Raw genomic sequence first — 18,029 nt, forward strand, 5'->3', positions numbered from 1 at the left:
GGCTGGGGCAGACGAGGCTGCTTTTATTGGAGGGGTACAAGTCCACACCAGGCACATGGATTCATCATCTCTGCCAGGTTACGTGATTAATAATTAACCCTGAAAACATTGCACTTTTTGCTCCGTTTCCTTTGATTTTATTTTTTTCGACTGCGTTGATCCACGACCTGCACCCATGTTCTACATCTGCTGCCAGGTCTGAGACATGCATCATCCCCCGCACTGGATCCATGGGAAAAAGGGGGCAGAGAGTCACTGAACTTGGAGCCCTCGGTGTAAAGCTGACTATGCAATGGGCACAGTGACCCAATCCTATGTAATGGCGGTGTATGACCTTACAAAGTACAGAACCCCAGGGTACGAGGTATCAACCATGTAATATGTCGGCTATTGGTGAGATGTTCTTCAGGAGTCCCTCTCCAACCAACATGTATAGAAATCGCATTTCATAGGATCTGCAAGGTGGGCTTCGCTTCAATAGGAGACACTTTCCATCATTTAACATATTAACATGACAGTAGTCCAGGCACAGCCCACAAATGTGCAACTTCATGTCCTCTGATTCTATTCGAGGCTTCAGCCTGGATTCACAGCCACACTGCTCAATGTTGCGGTATAATGTACTCCACTCTTACACTTTTATTAAGTGTTTTCTTGACCCTCAGAACTGGATTGGCGGTTACACTGCTAAGTACTTCTGCATTCCATGCTGCTGCTATCTACTAAGCATATGATCTCAACTAAGAGCTGGATTCACAGCTGCGTTACGTAGTACCTCTGTATAATGGCTTTGTCATGTACACACTTCTCAGCTGTCATGCTGTTACGGTCTTCAGAAAGAAAGGGGGATATCAAACTGGAACTGGAACCCTAACTATCCCTGTTCCTGGGGTACTCTTGAAGGTAGGGGCCTGGGTCTCCTTCCTTACTTCTGTTAAATCCCAATTTATCCCCTACCTCACCCCATGAGACATGGGACAGAAATTAACGCTAAACCAAACACAAAGACAAAACAGGGATTACAGAAAACCTCTATCATACAAAAGCACAAACCAACAAAAAAGAGGAGGATAGGGACTGGGAGGAATAGTCTAAATGGGAACATGGACCATGAGATAAACTCACACGTACTACAGCAAACCACAGAACACTACTACAACAACTCCACTCCAACCACTTAGATTTAGCACACAACACAGGAAGACTAATCTTTCACTGGCAGGGACTAATCGGCCAGAGCCTTTATATATAGAGGGAGGAAATAAACAGCTGTGAACAACTAGGCTGTATTGTCTCAGCCAGCAAGGAAAGAGTCCTTAACCCTCTCACCACAGAAGGAAAAGAAATCCATTTAAAATAGTACATGAATTACACCATCTCCAAAGAAGACCTGCGATTCATTACCCGATGTGACCGTCTAACTACAGGTCCTTCAGGGGGACGTGATACCCTCATGACATCCGAACATGAAGTGGGTGCACCTCCAAGGGTTAATTTATATCCACTCACTTAATATTGCACTCAACCTTGGTTATAAGCTGCAAAAAGAGCATAAATCACACCTGACACAGTCCACGCACCCCGACTACATAACACAAAGAGGGTGATGAGTCTCCAAAATAAGCTACTGTCTGACAATTAAAAAGACCACGCACTCTCTGAAAGGCAGTGGAGCATGCCCAGAAACACACTTATTAAAGTGCTAAGCTTTAATGTAAAACATAAATACAGTGCTGACAAGAAAAAGTATAAAAAAGACACACAAATAAGTAAATTAGTTATAAAAATTAAAAGGGAAAAACCACAGAAATACCTAAACGTTTCCGTCTAAAGTGATTGTTCTGTTTCCTTGAGGGAAGGAGAAATGAATTATGGATCACAGCCAGCGGCAGTTCACCCCCACATACGATCATCTTTCATCGTGTAACCCAGCTTTTTATACACCTGGTCCTGGGCTCACATTTCTATGACGGCCTAGATTACAATATTAAAATTGCTGTGTTGTGATTGGACTATTGGCTAGTCTAAATATCCTGTGCCCCGCCCATACAGTAAATAGGAAATATTCAGCTTGGTTCCATTGCCTTCTGCTCCCCTTAGAAGCTCAGACTCGCCAAGCTCAGGAGTCATGGTTAACACATTGGTATTCTCCGCACAAGCTTTTTTACTCTGAGTTCCTGCATTCAAAATCCTTAAAGGTTCTGCCCTTTGTGCCAGACAGTCCTGTGGATGACGCACTCAAATTAATGTTCTTACATTTCCCTTACGGTCCTTAATGCTTCTTCTGCTTACAGTAAGTGTTTATTTCCCCCAGCGCTAGACTCACAGCTGCACTGCTCACTACTACTGAATGTCTACAATGCTTCTACTTTTCAGTGAGTGTTTTAGTTCACCCCCAGAGTAGGAGTCACAGGTACACTGCTGAATACTGCCTCAATGCTACGGTGTGTGAACGTGCCACATACAGAAAGAAGAGCAGGATTCATATAACTGCAAAACGTGTTATTACTCATATACCACAGCTTATGCTGAACAGTCACCAGAAAGGACAGGTGCTTTATAAGCCTTTATCTTTAAGGGTGGACATGTAATAACACGATGCGCTGTAGAGAGGCGCTATTACACAGCCATCAGTGCCTGCGCCGCAGTAATGGGCGGTCTATGGCAAGGTATGCTGCATATGGTCCTCAGTAATGTATGCTGAATGTATCATATCCTAAAGCCATGATGTCACCCATAGTCCTGGCTCTTCTCTCCTGCTGCAGTTTCTCCCTTTCCTCCGCCCTCTACGATCTTGTAATGTGACCTCTTGGGAAGTTCTGCAGCTTTATCCTTTCCATGTCCTGATTACCTTTCCGCCCTTAGACTTTTATTGTGTATTGATTGAGGAGAAATCTACGTGCAAGAAAACGAGATCAATGACCGTGAAATGACAATATCTGATTTATACCAAATTACATCACAGAATTAGGGCTCATTCACATGTTCCGCTGTCTAGCCGCATGATTGCTGACTGTTTCCCATAACTCGAAAGCAGAATTGTGAGTGCAGCTCCAGAATAAAATACATGATATAACTGATAATGTGTACTGCCCCAGAAGAATAGTGAGTGCAGCTCTGGGGTATAATACAGGATGTAACTCAGGATATGTAATGTATGTACACAGTGATTGCACCACCAGAATAGTGAGTGCAGCTCTGGAGTATAATACAGGAGGTAACTCAGGATCAGTAATGTATGTACACAGTGACTGCACCAGCAGAATAGTGAGTGCAGCTCTGGGGTATAATACAGGATGTAACTCAGGATCGGTAATGTAATGTATGTACAAGTGACTGTAGCGGCAGAATAGTGAGTGCAGCTCTGGAGTATAATACAGGATGTAACTCAGGATCAGTAATGTAATGTATGTACACAGTGACTGCACCAGCAGAATAGTGAGTGCAGCTCTGGAGTATAATACAGGAGGTGTCTCAGGATCAGTAATGTAATGTATGTACACAGTGACTGCACCAGCAAAATAGCGAGTGCAGCTCTGGAGTATAATACAGGATGTAACTCATGATCAGTAATGTAATGTATGTACACAGTGACTGCACCAGCAGAATAGTGAGTGCAGCTCTGGGGTATAATACAGGATGTAACTCAGGATCAGTAATGTAATGTATGTACACAATGACTGCCCTAGCAGAATAGTGAGTGCAGCTCTGGGGTATAATACAGGATGTAACTCAGTATCAGTAATGTATGTACACAGTGACTGCACCAGCAGAATAGTGAGTGCAGCTCCGGGGTATAATACAGGAGGTAACTCAGGATCAGTAATGTAATGTATGTACACAGTGACTGCACCAGCAGAATAGTGAGTGCAGCTCTGGGGTATAATACAGGATGTAACTCAGGATCAGTAATGTAATGCATGTACACAGTGATGGCACCAGCAGAATAGTGAGTGCTGCTCTGGAGTATAATACTGGATGTAACTCAGGATCAGTAATGTATGTACACAGTGACTGCACCAGCAGAATAGTGAGTGCAGCTCTGGAGTATAATACAGGATGTAACTCAGGATCAGTAATGTAATGTATGTACACAGTGACTGCACCAGCAGAATAGTGAGTGCAGCTCTGGGGTATAATACAGGATATAACTCAGGATCAGTAATGTAATGTATGTACACAGTGACTGCACCAGCAGAATGAGTGCAGCTCTGGAGTATAATACAGGATGTAACTCAGGATCAGTAATGTAATGTATGTACACAGTGACTGCACCAGCCGAATAGTGAGTGCAGCTCTGGGGTATAATACAGGATGTAACTCAGGATCAGCAATGTAATGTATGTACACAGTGACTGCACCAGCAGAATAGTGAGTGCAGCTCTGGGATATAATACAGGAAGTAACTCGGGATCAGCAATTTAATGTATGTACACAGTGACTGCACCAGCAGAATTGTGAGTGCAGCTCTGGGGTATAATACAGGATGTAACTCAGGATCAGTAATGTAATGTATGTACACAGTGACTGTACCAGCAGAATAGTGAGTGCAGCTCTGGGGTATAATACAGGATGTAACTCAGGATCAGTAATGTAATGTATGTACACAGTGACTGCACCAGCAGAATAGCGAGTGCAGCTCTGGAGTATAATACAGGATGTAACTCAGGATCAGTAATGTAATGTATGTACACAGTGACTGCACCAGCAGAATAGTGAGTGCAGCTCTGGGGTATAATACAGGATGTAACTCCGGATCAGTAATGTATGTACACAGTGACTGCACCAGCAGAATAGTGAGTGCAGCTCTGGGGAATAATACAGGAGGTAACTCAGGATCAGTAATGTAATGTATGTACACAGTGACTGCACCAGCAGAATAGTGAGTGCAGCTCTGGGGAATAATACAGGAGGTAACTCAGGATCAGTAATGTATGTACACAGTGACTGCACCAGCAGAATAGTGAGTGCAGCTCTGGGGTATAATACAGGAGGTAACTCAGGATCAGTAATGTAATGTATGTACACACTGACTGCACCAGCAGAATAGTGAGTGCAGCTCTGGGGTATAATGCAGGATGTAACTCAGGATCAGTAATGTAATGTATGTACACAGTGACTGCACCAGCAGAATAGTGAGTGCAGATCTGGGGTATAATACAGGAGGTAACTCAGGATCAGTAATGTAATGTATGTACACACTGACTGCACCAGCAGAATAGTGAGTGCAGCTCTGGAGTATAATACAGTAGGTAACTCAGGATCAGTAATGTAATGTATGTACACAGTGACTGCACCAGCAGAATAGTGAGTGCAGCTCTGGGGTATAATACAGGATGTAACTCAGGATCAGTAATGTAATGTATGTACACAGTGACTGCACCAGCAGAATAGCGAGTGCAGCTCTGGGGTATAATACAGGATGTAACTCAGGATCAGTAATGTAATGTATGTACACAGTGACTGCACCAGCAGAATAGTGAGTGCAGCTCTGGGGAATAATACAGGAGGTAACTCAGGATCAGTAATGTAATGTATGTACACAGTGACTGCACCAGCAGAATAGTGAGTGCAGCTCTGGGGTATAATACAGGAGGTAACTCAGGATCAGTAATGTAATGTATGTACACAGTGACTGCACCAGCAGAATAGTGAGTGCAGCTCTGGGGTATAATACAGGATGTAACTCAGGATCAGTAATGTAATGTATGTACACAGTGACTGCACCAGCAGAATAGTGAGTGCAGCTCTGGGGTATAATACAGGATGTAGCACAGGATTGATGGCCCCTGTACATTTCGGCTTGGTTCCTCGGATTTCTGTATATTTCCACCTTCACTCATCAGGTCTGCTTTCTTCTATCTAGCCCTCTGCCAGCTTCTCCTGCTCCGCACGCGGCATCAGGCGATGTCTTGGCCCTTGTTACCATACACAGGGCGCAGATTCTGTGCCACTTGCCCAAATTTGACATCACAGGACCTTTGAGTCGGGCGCCAATCCAAATCCTGTCGCATATGAATAGAGAGCGGGTGAATGAGCCGCTGATGTGCGGAGGGGGAAGGGGCTCATAATGATTAGGAGAGGTGTTCAGAAATCGGCCGAGATCCGGATCCAGCTGGCACCGTGCACACTGGTGCCATGAACACCACCCCGGGTTAGGGCTGATAGTGGTACCCAGTCCAGAGAGGCTGCCCTCTGCCATTTCTAGCAATGAGCTGCTGTCACGTTGATACATTGTTGCTCGGTTCCAGCACTTTAGTGTTGCAGATTGTGTCCCACAATGCATTGTTACAAAGTGTAGTGTGCAGTCAGCATCACCCGCGTCCCCTGTAAATACACCGCCCAGACTGTCATGGAGCTGCTACTTAGTATCTGCCGCCTGTTCCATTCTCCGGATTCTGTGCTGTTGCTTGGTAACCGGTATCCGAGCCATTCAGGGTATTTTTGGATCTCGACGAGGCAGGAAATAGGATTCACTACAGCTGAAAGGAAAAGAGGCGTTACCAATAGCAACCGATCCTGAAAGTGGCCTCACAACACGGGCGCGCAGAGATCGCTGGGATCTGAGCTGTGCAAGCAGGACCCGATGTCATCCGCGCTCTATTATGTTCGGTCAAAGCCAAAAAGTGAGAAATGTCGTAATGTGACCAAGGCCGGTCGTCTGTCTGCAAGAGTCGCCTGATTCTTATCTGTGGGGTCCTGATACCATGAGTGGCCCCTCCAGTGTGGAGGTGAAGGCTGAAGGCAAACCGCTGGGAGATGGAGGAAAAGACCCCAAGTGACTATCAGGAGCGGACCCCATGTCAGCCATTGTGCCCCTGGCGCTCTGCCGCTGGACAAGTCTTACACCGGAGGCGTGTGGCATTCAGTCCCAGCGTGGCGGTGGTTGGCAGGTCGGGGGTCTCTCACCTGGACCCCCACGTCTTAGGCTTCCGCTGCGGCTCCAGATCTCCTGCTATGGCTGTGTCCATAAACACGAGCTGTCACAATGAGACGCTCACATTTCCCTTCTGCGGGGACATGACTTCAGGGGATCATTATTTTCCTGACAGCCTGGAGCTCCTGTAAGAAAAGGAATGGAAATAATATCATCTGGGGGTCTGACAGGGGCATCGTAACTGCGGCGACCCCGGGGTGAGGACCGTCCCAGGGCAGGAGAGGTCCGGCAATCACAAGGAATTACCAGGGAGGCCAGAAAATAAGAATCCAGTGCTCGGTGGTTGATAATGGAGCGATGATGATGATGGCCGCTCTCAGGTCTCTTCATTAGCCACGGTGACGAGAAGACAAGCCGAGTGCAAATAGGCTTTACATCCGAAGAAGGCGAGGTGAGAATCCGGCGGGTGACACCGGAGGAGCCGGGCATTACCAGATGAAGGATCGCAGTGTAGTCAGCGAGATGTGTGAAGATGTGGAAATGGCCCCTGAGGCTGCAGCAGGTGACATCTATTATTTATCGCCAGCGCAATAACAGCCATCCATGACAAGTGGCCGATTCCAGTCATTCCTTGACCTTTTCACGTCTCGTACGACGCCGGGGACACCTCCACCTATAACCCCCTTCTTCCCTTTACAGCTCTTCGCCACGCCGAGTGTCGCACAGCGGCTGCCGTGAGTGATAATTTGCTCTCCTAAAGCCTATTTGGGAGCTGGAGTTTTGACAGAGACAGCTGGTGTCATAAATTGCCTTGTCTCATTTGGTTACTATACGGTAGCAGACAGCACCGAGATGACGAGGTCTTCGGAGAACACTTAAAACCTATTAAGCCTTTGGAGCTAAGAGTTTGCAAAATAGCATTGAAGGAGCTGGGGACGGCGGCGGAATCAACGGACAGTGCCGGATAATGTGAACGGAGCGCTGCTTTATGGCTGCCGGAGAGATTTATACTGTCGTAAGAAACTCCACTTCAGGAGCTCGGTTCTTTATTGCTCACCCCGCTCCTGTAGATCCAGTCAATACCAACTGGGCGCTGTGCCGCCATAACTCAGGGCCTGACACCGCTCTGCTCGCGGAAGCGGAGGCCTCCGGGCATCGCATCGACCGGCTCCACGCTGCTGGGTGACCGGAGGAGGGTCTCCTCGTAGTTGGGGTCTCCTACGTGTGGGATCGCTGTGACACAGCAGTTGTGAATGCTTAAAGGGCAAATCCACTAAAAGGAACAAGAAATATTTCTGCTTTCTCAAAGACTTCACACAAAATTCATCATCGTGTGTGTGTTGAAAAAGACTATTGAATCCTGATCCAAAGTTTGGATTTTAGGCATTTTTATTTTTGTGCCTAGTTCGCTCTGGCTTTTGTGCATTTTCTGCCTATTTTGTTAATCCTGCCCATTTTTCTGTTTGTAGTTATTTTTTGTGCAGTTGACGACTAATGTGCAACATTTTACTCTACAAAGGTGTGTTTCAATTTCTCACTGTTTCCAGGATCTTTGCCTGATGTCAGTGAATGGGAACATTTGGAGTTAAATCTTCTCACTGGTAATACACAACGGGTAGATCCTGGTCCTCCGCAGCTTCGGTAATACACAACGGGTAGATCCTGATCCTCCACAGCCTCGGTAATACACGACGGGCAGATCCTGGTTCTCTGCACTCCCAGTAATACACGACGGGCAGATCCTGGTCCTCCGCAGCCTCGGTAATACAAGACGGGCAGATCCTGATCCTCCGCGGCCTCGGTAATACACGACGAGCAGATCCTGATCTTCTGCGGCTTCGGTAATACACAACGGGCAGATCCTGGTCCTAAGCGGCCTCGGTAATACACAGCGGGCAGATCCTGGTCCTCCGCAGCCTCGGTAATACACGACGGGCAGATCCTGGTCTTCTGCGGCTTCGGTAATACACGACGGGCAGATCCTGATCCTCCGCAGCCTCGGTAATACACGACGGGCAGATCCTGGTCCTCCGCAGCCTCGGTAATACACGACGGGCAGATCCTGGTCCTCCGCAGCCTCGGTAATACACGACGGGCAGATCCTGGTCCTCCGCAGCCTCGGTAATACACAACGGGCAGATCCTGGTCCTCTGCGGCTTCGGTAATACACGACGGGCAGATCCTGGTCCTCCGCAGCCTCGGTAATACACGACGGGCAGATCCTGGTCCTCCGCAGCCTCAGTAATACACGACTGGCAGATCCTGGTCCTCCGCAGCCTCGGTAATACACAACGGGCAGATCCTGGTCCTCCGCAGCCTCGGTAATACACAACGGGCAGATCCTGGTCCTCTGCGGCTTCGGTAATACACGACGGGCAGATCCTGGTCCTCCGCAGCCTCGGTAATACACAACGGGCAGATCCTGGTCCTCCGCAGCCTCAGTAATACACGACTGGCAGATCCTGGTCCTCCGCAGCCTCGGTAATACACAACGGGCAGATCCTGGTCCTCCGCAGCCTCGGTAATACACGACGGGCAGATCCTGGTCCTCCGCAGCCTCGGTAATACACAACGGGCAGATCCTGGTCCTCCGCAGCCTCGGTAAGACACGACGGGCAGATCCTGGTCCTCCGCAGCCTTGGTAATACACGACGGGCAGATCCTGGTCCTCCGCAGCCTGGGTAATACATGACTGGCAGATCCTGATCCTCCGCGGCTTTGGTAATACACGACGGGCAGATCCTGGTCCTCTGCGGCTTCCGTAATACACGACGGGCAGATCCTGGTCCTCCGCAGCCTCGGTAATACACGACGGGTAGATCCTGGTCTTCCGCGGCTTCGGTAATACACGACGGGCAGATCCTGGTCCTCCGCAACCTCGGTAATACACGACGGGCAGATCCTGGTTCTTCGCAGTCCCAGTAATACACGACGGGCAGATCCTGGTCCTCCGCAGCCTCGGTAATACACGACGGGCAGATCCTGGTCTTCTGCGGCTTCGGTAATACACGACGGGCAGATCCTGATCCTCCGCAGCCTCGGTAATACACGACGGGCAGATCCTGGTCTTCCGCGGCTTCGGTAATACACGACGGGCAGATCCTGATCCTCCGCAGCCTCGGTAATACACGACGGGCAGATCCTGATCCTCCGCAGCCTCGGTAATACACGACGGGCAGATCCTGGTCCTCTGCGGCTTCGGTAATACACAACGGGTAGATTCTGCTCCTCTGCGGCTTCGGTAATACACGACGGGCAGATCCTGGTCCTCCGCAGCCTCGGTAATACACAACGGGTAGATCCTGCTCCTCTGCGGCTTCGGTAATACACGACGGGCAGATCCTGGTCCTCCGCAGCCTCGGTAATACACGACGGGTAGATCCTGCTCCTCTGCGGCTTCGGTAATACACGACGGGCAGATCCTGGTCCTCCGCAGTCTCGGTAATACACGACGGGTAGATCCTGATCCTCCGCGGCTTCGGTAATACACGACGGGCAGATCCTGGTCCTCCGCGGCCCCGGTAATACACGACGGGCAGATCCTGATCCTCCGCGGCTTCGGTAATACACGACGGGCAGATCCTGATCCTCCGCGGCTTCGGTAATACACGACGGGCAGATCCTGATCCTCCGCGGCTTCGGTAATACACGACGGGCAGATCCTGGCCACCGTACATCATAAAGGAATGAAATCCTCCGGCGTTCACATCCGTTCTGTGACAAGCAGAAGTATCTCCGCAGGCATCGGCAGCCATGTTTCCATCCTCACAGCCATGTTTCCATCCTCATGGCCACTTCTCTGTTCGCTTTCAATGAACCTCTAGACGGAGGAGGACGCTGCTTGTTACATTTGTATCTGGCCTGGACTCCAGACTGATAGTAAGGAGACCAGAATATAGGGGGCACCACGGAGGAAATCCCCACCTGGTGCTGGATTATTGGGAGGTTACGATCAGCACACTGGGGGGATGTTGAGGGTCCAGGTAGCGGGGGGCACCACTCTCCTGTCCATTATTTACCCCTGCATGTTGGTGAATGAGAATTATCTGTTTCTGGAGGCATTTCCTCTAGATGAAGTGCTCTCTGCTCCCACGTAATTTGTGGTTATTATTGACCTTTATGTCTGGAGAGACCAGGACTATGAAAGCATATGTAGACACGGCTTCTAATTAAACATATTTTACTATCTGGCAGCCAATAGAGATTGAAGGAGGGGAGCGATGGGCAGATCCTGGTATTGGCACATATGCCTGTCACATGCTAAAATACTCTGCGCTGCTGTGAGCAGTCACATGACCTGGCTGCTGAATGTACTCGAATGTGGCGGGTGCTCAGTGTGGACTGTTTATGGGACTACCTCTACATAAATATTAGCGCCCCCTCCTGTCCATTATATTGCATGCACTGACTATGCTGATGGTTGCAAGACTCCTATTTTGTGCATAGTACCAAGTTAGGGGCCCTTGTGCTTTCCTCCTGCCCTGAGGCCCTCTGTACTCCCTGCTCTGCTCCTCTGTACTCTGCTCTGCTCCTCTGTACTCCCTGATCTGCTCCTCTGTACTCCCTGATCTGCTCCTCTGTACTCCCTGATCTGCTCCTCTGTACTCCCTGATCTGCTCCTCTGTACTCCCTGATCTGCTCCTCTGTACTCCCTGCTCTGCTCCTCTGTACTCCCTGCTCTGCTCCTCTGTACTCCCTGCTCTGCTCCTCTGTACTCCCTGATCTGCTCCTCTGTACTCCCTGCTCTGCTCCTCTGTACTCCCTGCTCTGCTCCTCTGTACTCTGCTCTGCTCCTCTGTACTGCCTGCTCTGCTCCTCTGTACTCCCTGTTCTGCTCCTCTGTACTCTGCTCTGCTCCTCTGTACTCCGTGCTCTGCTCCTCTGTACTCCCCGCTCTGCTCCTCTGTACTCCCCGCTCTGCTCCTCTGTACTCTGCTCTGCTCCTCTGTACTCCCCGCTCTGCTCCTCTGTACTCCCTGCTCTGCTCCTCTGTACTCCCTGCTCTGCACCTCTGTGCTCCCTGCTCTGCTCCTCTGTGCTCCGCGCTCTGCACCTCTGTACTCCGTGCTCTGCTCGCTCCTCTGTGCTCCCCGCTCTGCTCCTCTGTGCTCCCCGCTCCCCGCCTCTGTACTCCGTGCTCTGCACCTCTGTACTCCCCGCTCTGCTCCCCTGTACTCCCTGCTCTGCTCCTCTGTGCTCCCTACTCTGCTCCTCTGTGCTCCCCGCTCCCCGCCTCTGTACTCCGTGCTCTGCTCCTCTGTGCTCCCCGCTCTGCTCCCCTGTACTCCCTGCTCTGCTCCTCTGTGCTCCCTACTCTGCTCCTCTGTGCTCCCTGCTCTGCTTTTCTGTACTCCCTGCTCTGCTCCTCTGTGCTCGCTGCTCTGCTCCTCTGTACTCCCCGCTCTGCTCCTCTGTACTCCGTACTCTGCTCCTCTGTGCTCCCCGCTCTGCTCCCCTGTACTCCCCGCTCTGCTCCTCTGTACTCCCTGCTCTGCTTTTCTGTACTCCCTGCTCTGCCCCTCTGTGCTCCCTGCGCTCACGGTGTCATTGCCGCGTCTCACGGTGTCCTCTCTCTCCTCAGGTGACGGATGGAGGAACCATCAAACAGAAGATTTTCACTTTCGATGCCATGTTCTCAACCAATTACTCTCACATGGAGAATTACCGCAAGAGAGAAGACCTCCTGTACCAGTCCACCGTGCGGTGAGTGCACACGGGCAGAGCGCGCGGCCACCGCCCTGGAGCAGATCTCGCTGTAAGGCTATGTTCACACGTTGCATTTTTGGTGCATTTTTTCCTGCAGGCAAAACCTGCTCTCTTGGCAGTAAGCAAGCGGCGGTCGGCACGTGACCGGTGTCTCTGTCCCAGGGGTCGGCATGTGACCGATTTCTCTGTCCCAGCGGTCGGCACATGACTTGTTTCTCTGTCCCAGCGGTCGGCACGTGACCGGTTTCTCTGTCCCAGCGGTCGGCACGTGCCCGGTGTCTCTGCCCCAGCGGTCAGCACGTGACCGGTTTCTCTGCCCCAACGGTCGGCACATGACCGGTGTCTCTGCCCCAGCGGTCGGCACGTGACCGGTTTCTCTGCCCCAGCGGTCGGCACGTGACCGGTGTCTCTGCCCCAGCGGTCGGCACGTGACCGGTTTCTCTGCCCCAGCGGTCGGCACGTGACCGGTTTCTCTGCCCCAGCGGTCAGCACGTGACCGGTTTCTCTGCCCCAGCGGTCGGCACGTGACCGGTATCTCTGTCCCAGGGGTCGGCACGTGACCGGTTTCTCTGCCCCAGCGGTCGGCACGTGACCGGTGTCTCTGTCCCAGCGGTCGGCACGTGACCGGTTTCTCTGTCCCAGCGGTCGGCACGTGACCGATTTATCTGCCCCAGCGGTCGGCACGTGACCGGTATCTCTGTCCCAGGGGTCGGCACGTGACCGGTTTCTCTGCCCCAGCGGTCGGCACGTGACCGGTGTCTCTGTCCCAGCGGTCGGCACGTGACCGGTTTCTCTGCCCCAGCGGTCGGCACGTGACCGGTATCTCTGTCCCAGGGGTCGGCACGTGACCGGTTTCTCTGCCCCAGCGGTCGGCACGTGACCGGTGTCTCTGTCCCAGCGGTCGGCACGTGACCGGTTTCTCTGTCCCAGCGGTCGGCACGTGACCGATTTATCTGCCCCAGCGGTCGGCACGTGACCGGTATCTCTGTCCCAGGGGTCGGCACGTGACCGGTTTCTCTGCCCCAGCGGTCGGCACGTGACCGGTGTCTCTGTCCCAGCGGTCGGCACGTGACCGGTTTCTCTGCCCCAGCGGTCGGCACGTGACCGGTTTCTCTGCCCCAGCGGTCGGCACGTGACCGGTTTCTCTGTCCCAGGGGTCGGCACGTGACCGGTTTCTCTGCCCCAGCGGTCGGCACGTGACCGGTTTCTCTGCCCCAGCGGTCGGCACGTGACCGGTTTCTCTGTCCCAGGGGTCGGCACATGACCGGTTTCTCTGTCCCAGCGGTCGGCACGTGACCGGTTTCTCTGCCCCAGCGGTCGGCACGTGACCGATTTATCTGCCCCAGGGGTTGGCACGTGACCGGTTTCTCTGTCCCAGCGGTCGGCACGTGACCGGTTTCTCTGTCCCAGCGGTCGGCACGTGACCGGTGTCTCTGCCCCAGCGGTCGGCACGTGACCGGTGTCTCTGCCCCAGCGGTCGGCACGTGACCGGTTTCTCTGCCCCAGCGGTCGGCACGTGACCGGTGTCTCTGTCCCAGGGGTCGGCACGTGACCGGTTTCTCTGCCCCAGCGGTCGGCACGTGACCGGTGTCTCTGTCCCAGCGGTCGGCACGTGACCGGTGTCTCTGTCCCAGCGGTCGGCACGTGACCGGTTTCTCTGCCCCAGCGGTCGGCACGTGACCGGTGTCTCTGTCCCAAGGGTCGGCACGTGACCGGTTTCTCTGCCCCAGCGGTCGGCACGTGACCGGTGTCTCTGTCCCAGCGGTCGGCACGTGACCGGTTTCTCTGCCCCAGCGGTCGGCACGTGACCGGTTTCTCTGCCCCAGCGGTCGGCACGTGACCGGTTTCTCTGCCCCAGTGGTCGGCACGTGACCGGTTTCTCTGTCCCAGGGGTCGGCACGTGACCGGTTTCTCTGTCCCAGCGGTCGGCACGTGACCGGTTTCTCTGCCCCAGCGGTCGGCACGTGACCGATTTATCTGCCCCAGGGGTCGGCACGTGACCGGTTTCTCTGCCCCAGCGGTCGGCACGTGACCGGTTTCTCTGCCCCAGCGGTTGGCACGTGACCGGTTTCTCTGCCCCAGCGGTCGGCACGTGACCGGTTTCTCTGTCCCAGCGGTCGGCACGTGACCGGTTTCTCTGTCCCAGGGGTCGGCACGTGACCGGTTTCTCTGCCCCAGCGGTCGGCACGTGACCGGTTTCTCTGTCCCAGCGGTCGGCACGTGACCGGTTTCTCTGCCCCAGCGGTCGGCACGTGACCGGTGTCTCTGTCCCAGGGGTCGGCACGTGACCGGTTTCTCTGCCCCAGCGGTCGGCACGTGACCGGTGTCTCTGTCCCAGCGGTCGGCACGTGACCGGTGTCTCTGTCCCAGCGGTCGGCACGTGACCGGTTTCTCTGCCCCAGCGGTCGGCACGTGACCGGTGTCTCTGTCCCAAGGGTCGGCACGTGACCGGTTTCTCTGCCCCAGCGGTCGGCACGTGACCGGTGTCTCTGTCCCAGCGGTCGGCACGTGACCGGTTTCTCTGCCCCAGCGGTCGGCACGTGACCGGTTTCTCTGCCCCAGCGGTCGGCACGTGACCGGTTTCTCTGTCCCAGGGGTCGGCACGTGACCGGTTTCTCTGTCCCAGCGGTCGGCACGTGACCGGTTTCTCTGCCCCAGCGGTCGGCACGTGACCGATTTATCTGCCCCAGGGGTTGGCACGTGACCGGTTTCTCTGCCCCAGCGGTCGGCACGTGACCGGTTTCTCTGTCCCAGGGGTCGGCACGTGACCGGTTTCTCTGTCCCAGCGGTCGGCACGTGACCGGTTTCTCTGTCCCAGCGGTCGCCACGTGACCGGTTTCTCTGCCCCAGGGGTTTGCACGTGACCGGTTTTTCTTCCGGCTCCTCTTATTGGTCATGTGACGCTCGTTTGTCTGCAACGCGCGTCCTGGTGGTCTTAGGATCTGCTGGTTTGGTTCATCATAACAGTTAATATATTACACACTGTCGGGATTTGGCCGTCACTGCCATGATTAAGACTTGGAGCAGAAAACCCCTTTAAAGCCTCCCTCTTCTTAAAGGGGTTGTTGAAATCAATGGTTTAAAAAGTCCCCTGGCTGGTAATATCGTTTACGTGGCTACAGCAGCCGCTTCAGTGGTGATGTTTGCTGAGTGATTGGCTGCAGCGGTTGGGTGAATATGTCATTGCTGCTGGACTGTCCCACGACCATGCTGAGTGGCGCGTTATAATGAGGGAGTCCATGCCGCCATGTAATGTGGGGGAGGGGTGGTTGGCGTTTTCGCAGGGCGGAGCGCAGATACAGGCGGTCATTCCTACCACTCCTGCGTCTCCCAAGGTCACAGGCGGCTCAGTCTGCAGCCATTAAGGTCACAGGCGTCCGATTCCACCGCTGACGCCGTCTTCTGCGTGCCGGGACATTAGTATACAGAGTCGCAGTGAACCGCGGAGGAGGATGAAAGGGAAAGGAAGATAAAAGTCTTTTTTGTGGCGGATCCTGAGGGTTCACAAAGACGATCAACCGGCGTGAGGCAAATTTTATCATTTCAAAGATAAAAATCCACTTCCTCCGTTCTCCGGAGCGATCCGGCGCCGTGTCATCACTGTGACTGCGTGTGATAAGCTCCGAGGTTGGCGGCGGCGCCATCCCACCAGAAGCCATCGCTGGCAGCTCCTTATTCCCAGCTCATAAGGACCCCGCTCCGAAATCATCTCCTTAGAAAGGTCCAAGGACCTCCAGCAGCTGAGGGTCTGTGACAGTGTGTCCAGTGTGAACGATGCACAGAGAGAGTTCAGGTCAGGGGCCACAACAAAACGTGACATCTGAAGCTATAAACTACGAGCATAGATGGCTGCCGGTGACACCCTCCGGGGTCTCCTAAAACTAGATGGGGGACCCTCCTACATGCAGGAAGCCACGCACAGGCAAGCAGTACACGTGTGGCCCGCAGGTAGTGCACCCCTGGTCTAGGTGAATGTCTACACTGGACACATGGTAGCACATACTCAGGGCAGATCAGCTGAAGGTTTGGTACAATGTATCTGCGCAGGTCACTCCCTTCCCTACTTTAACTCCCGTTTTCGACAATGTAACATTTCAAGTAAAATATGTCCGTCTGATTACATTGTAACAAACCCTCAGCTGTGTCATTATAAAGTCCTGAAAGTTGTGAAGATTTAATAGCAGAGTTTTTCGGATGCTTCATTATCAGTGTGCATGCTGGGAGTTGTAGTGTGGACTTTATGTCCGTGACTCGGAATGCACGGATAATGGGAAATCCACAGTTACTGGAGGAAGAGACTGAATTACCGAGCAGTGAATGTTGCATTACGGCCCGGAGCGGCGGTGCCGGCAGCAGTGGCCCTACATGGGGGGACGGGAACATTTACATTTAAATGAAGATATTTAGAATTTGCTTCTTTCCAGCAGAGAATGGAAACAGCAGAAGAGAATGGAGGGAGGCTGAGGGGAGAGTGGGGGCAGAGGAGGATTGGGGGTCCCACCATAAGCTGTGCTGGAAGTATGTGATCTAGATATGGGGGGATAACCAGCAAAGAACAGGGGGCTCTAATGGTGACCGCTCCCCCAGACGCTTCATTGCTCTGCACTATGGGGTACGGACTATTGACGCGTGCACCGCGGAACATGTTACTGGTGATGAATGAGATGGATATATAGCTCCACCACTAGCACATTACATACAATGTACCGGGGGCTGTTCTTTTCCTGCATGCTGCCCATTTTGCACCCCCCATAGACATTTTCAGGTGTATAACCGTCTCTCTGTATGGCCGGCTCTCTGTATGGCCGGCTCTCTGTATGGTCGGCTCTCTGTATGGTCGGCTCTCTGTATGGCCGGCTCTCTGTATGGTCGGCTCTCTGTATGGCCGGCTCTCTGTATGGTCGGCTCTCTGTATGGCCGGCTCTCTGTATGGCCGGCTCTCTGTATGGCCGGCTCTCTGTATGGCCGGCTCTCTGTATGGCCGGCTCTCTGTATGGCCGGCTCTCTGTATGGTCGGCTCTCTGTATGGTCGGGTCTCTGTATGGTCGGCTCTCTGTATGGCCGGCTCTCTGTATGGTCGGCTCTCTGTATGGCCGCCTCTCTGTATGGCCGGCTCTCTGTATGGTCGGCTCTCTGTATGGCCGGCTCTCTGTATGGCCGGCTCTCTGTATGGTCGGCTCTCTGTATGGTCGGCTCTCTGTATGGTCGGCTCTCTGTATGGCCGGCTCTCTGTATGGTCGGCTCTCTGTATGGACGGCTCTCTGTATGGCCGGCTCTCTGTATGGCCGGCTCTCTGTATGGTCGGCTCTCTGTATGGTCGGCTCTCTGTATGGACGGCTCTCTGTATGGCCGGCTCTCTGTATGGTTGGCACTCTGTATGGCCGGCTCTCTGTATGGCCGGCTCTCTGTATGGCCGGCTCTCTGTATGGCCGGCTCTCTGTATGGT

The 18,029-nt window shown here is 53.0% G+C and overlaps 1 protein-coding gene across 2 annotated transcripts in view; it reads left to right on the plus strand.

Moving 5' to 3' along the window:
• The window catches only part of IGSF21 (immunoglobin superfamily member 21), a 419,989-nt gene that overhangs the window by 161,288 nt on the left and 240,672 nt on the right, over nucleotides 1-18,029 (plus strand). For both annotated transcript variants that reach the window (XM_069740855.1, XM_069740854.1), the window contains exon 3: nucleotides 12,459-12,580. In XM_069740855.1, coding sequence (XP_069596956.1) covers nucleotides 12,459-12,580 — 122 coding nt within the window. The remainder of the gene's footprint in view (nucleotides 1-12,458; nucleotides 12,581-18,029) is intronic.

This window comes from Ranitomeya imitator, chromosome 10 (genome assembly GCF_032444005.1).
Source record: "Ranitomeya imitator isolate aRanImi1 chromosome 10, aRanImi1.pri, whole genome shotgun sequence".
Classification (NCBI taxonomy): Eukaryota; Metazoa; Chordata; class Amphibia; order Anura; family Dendrobatidae; genus Ranitomeya; species Ranitomeya imitator.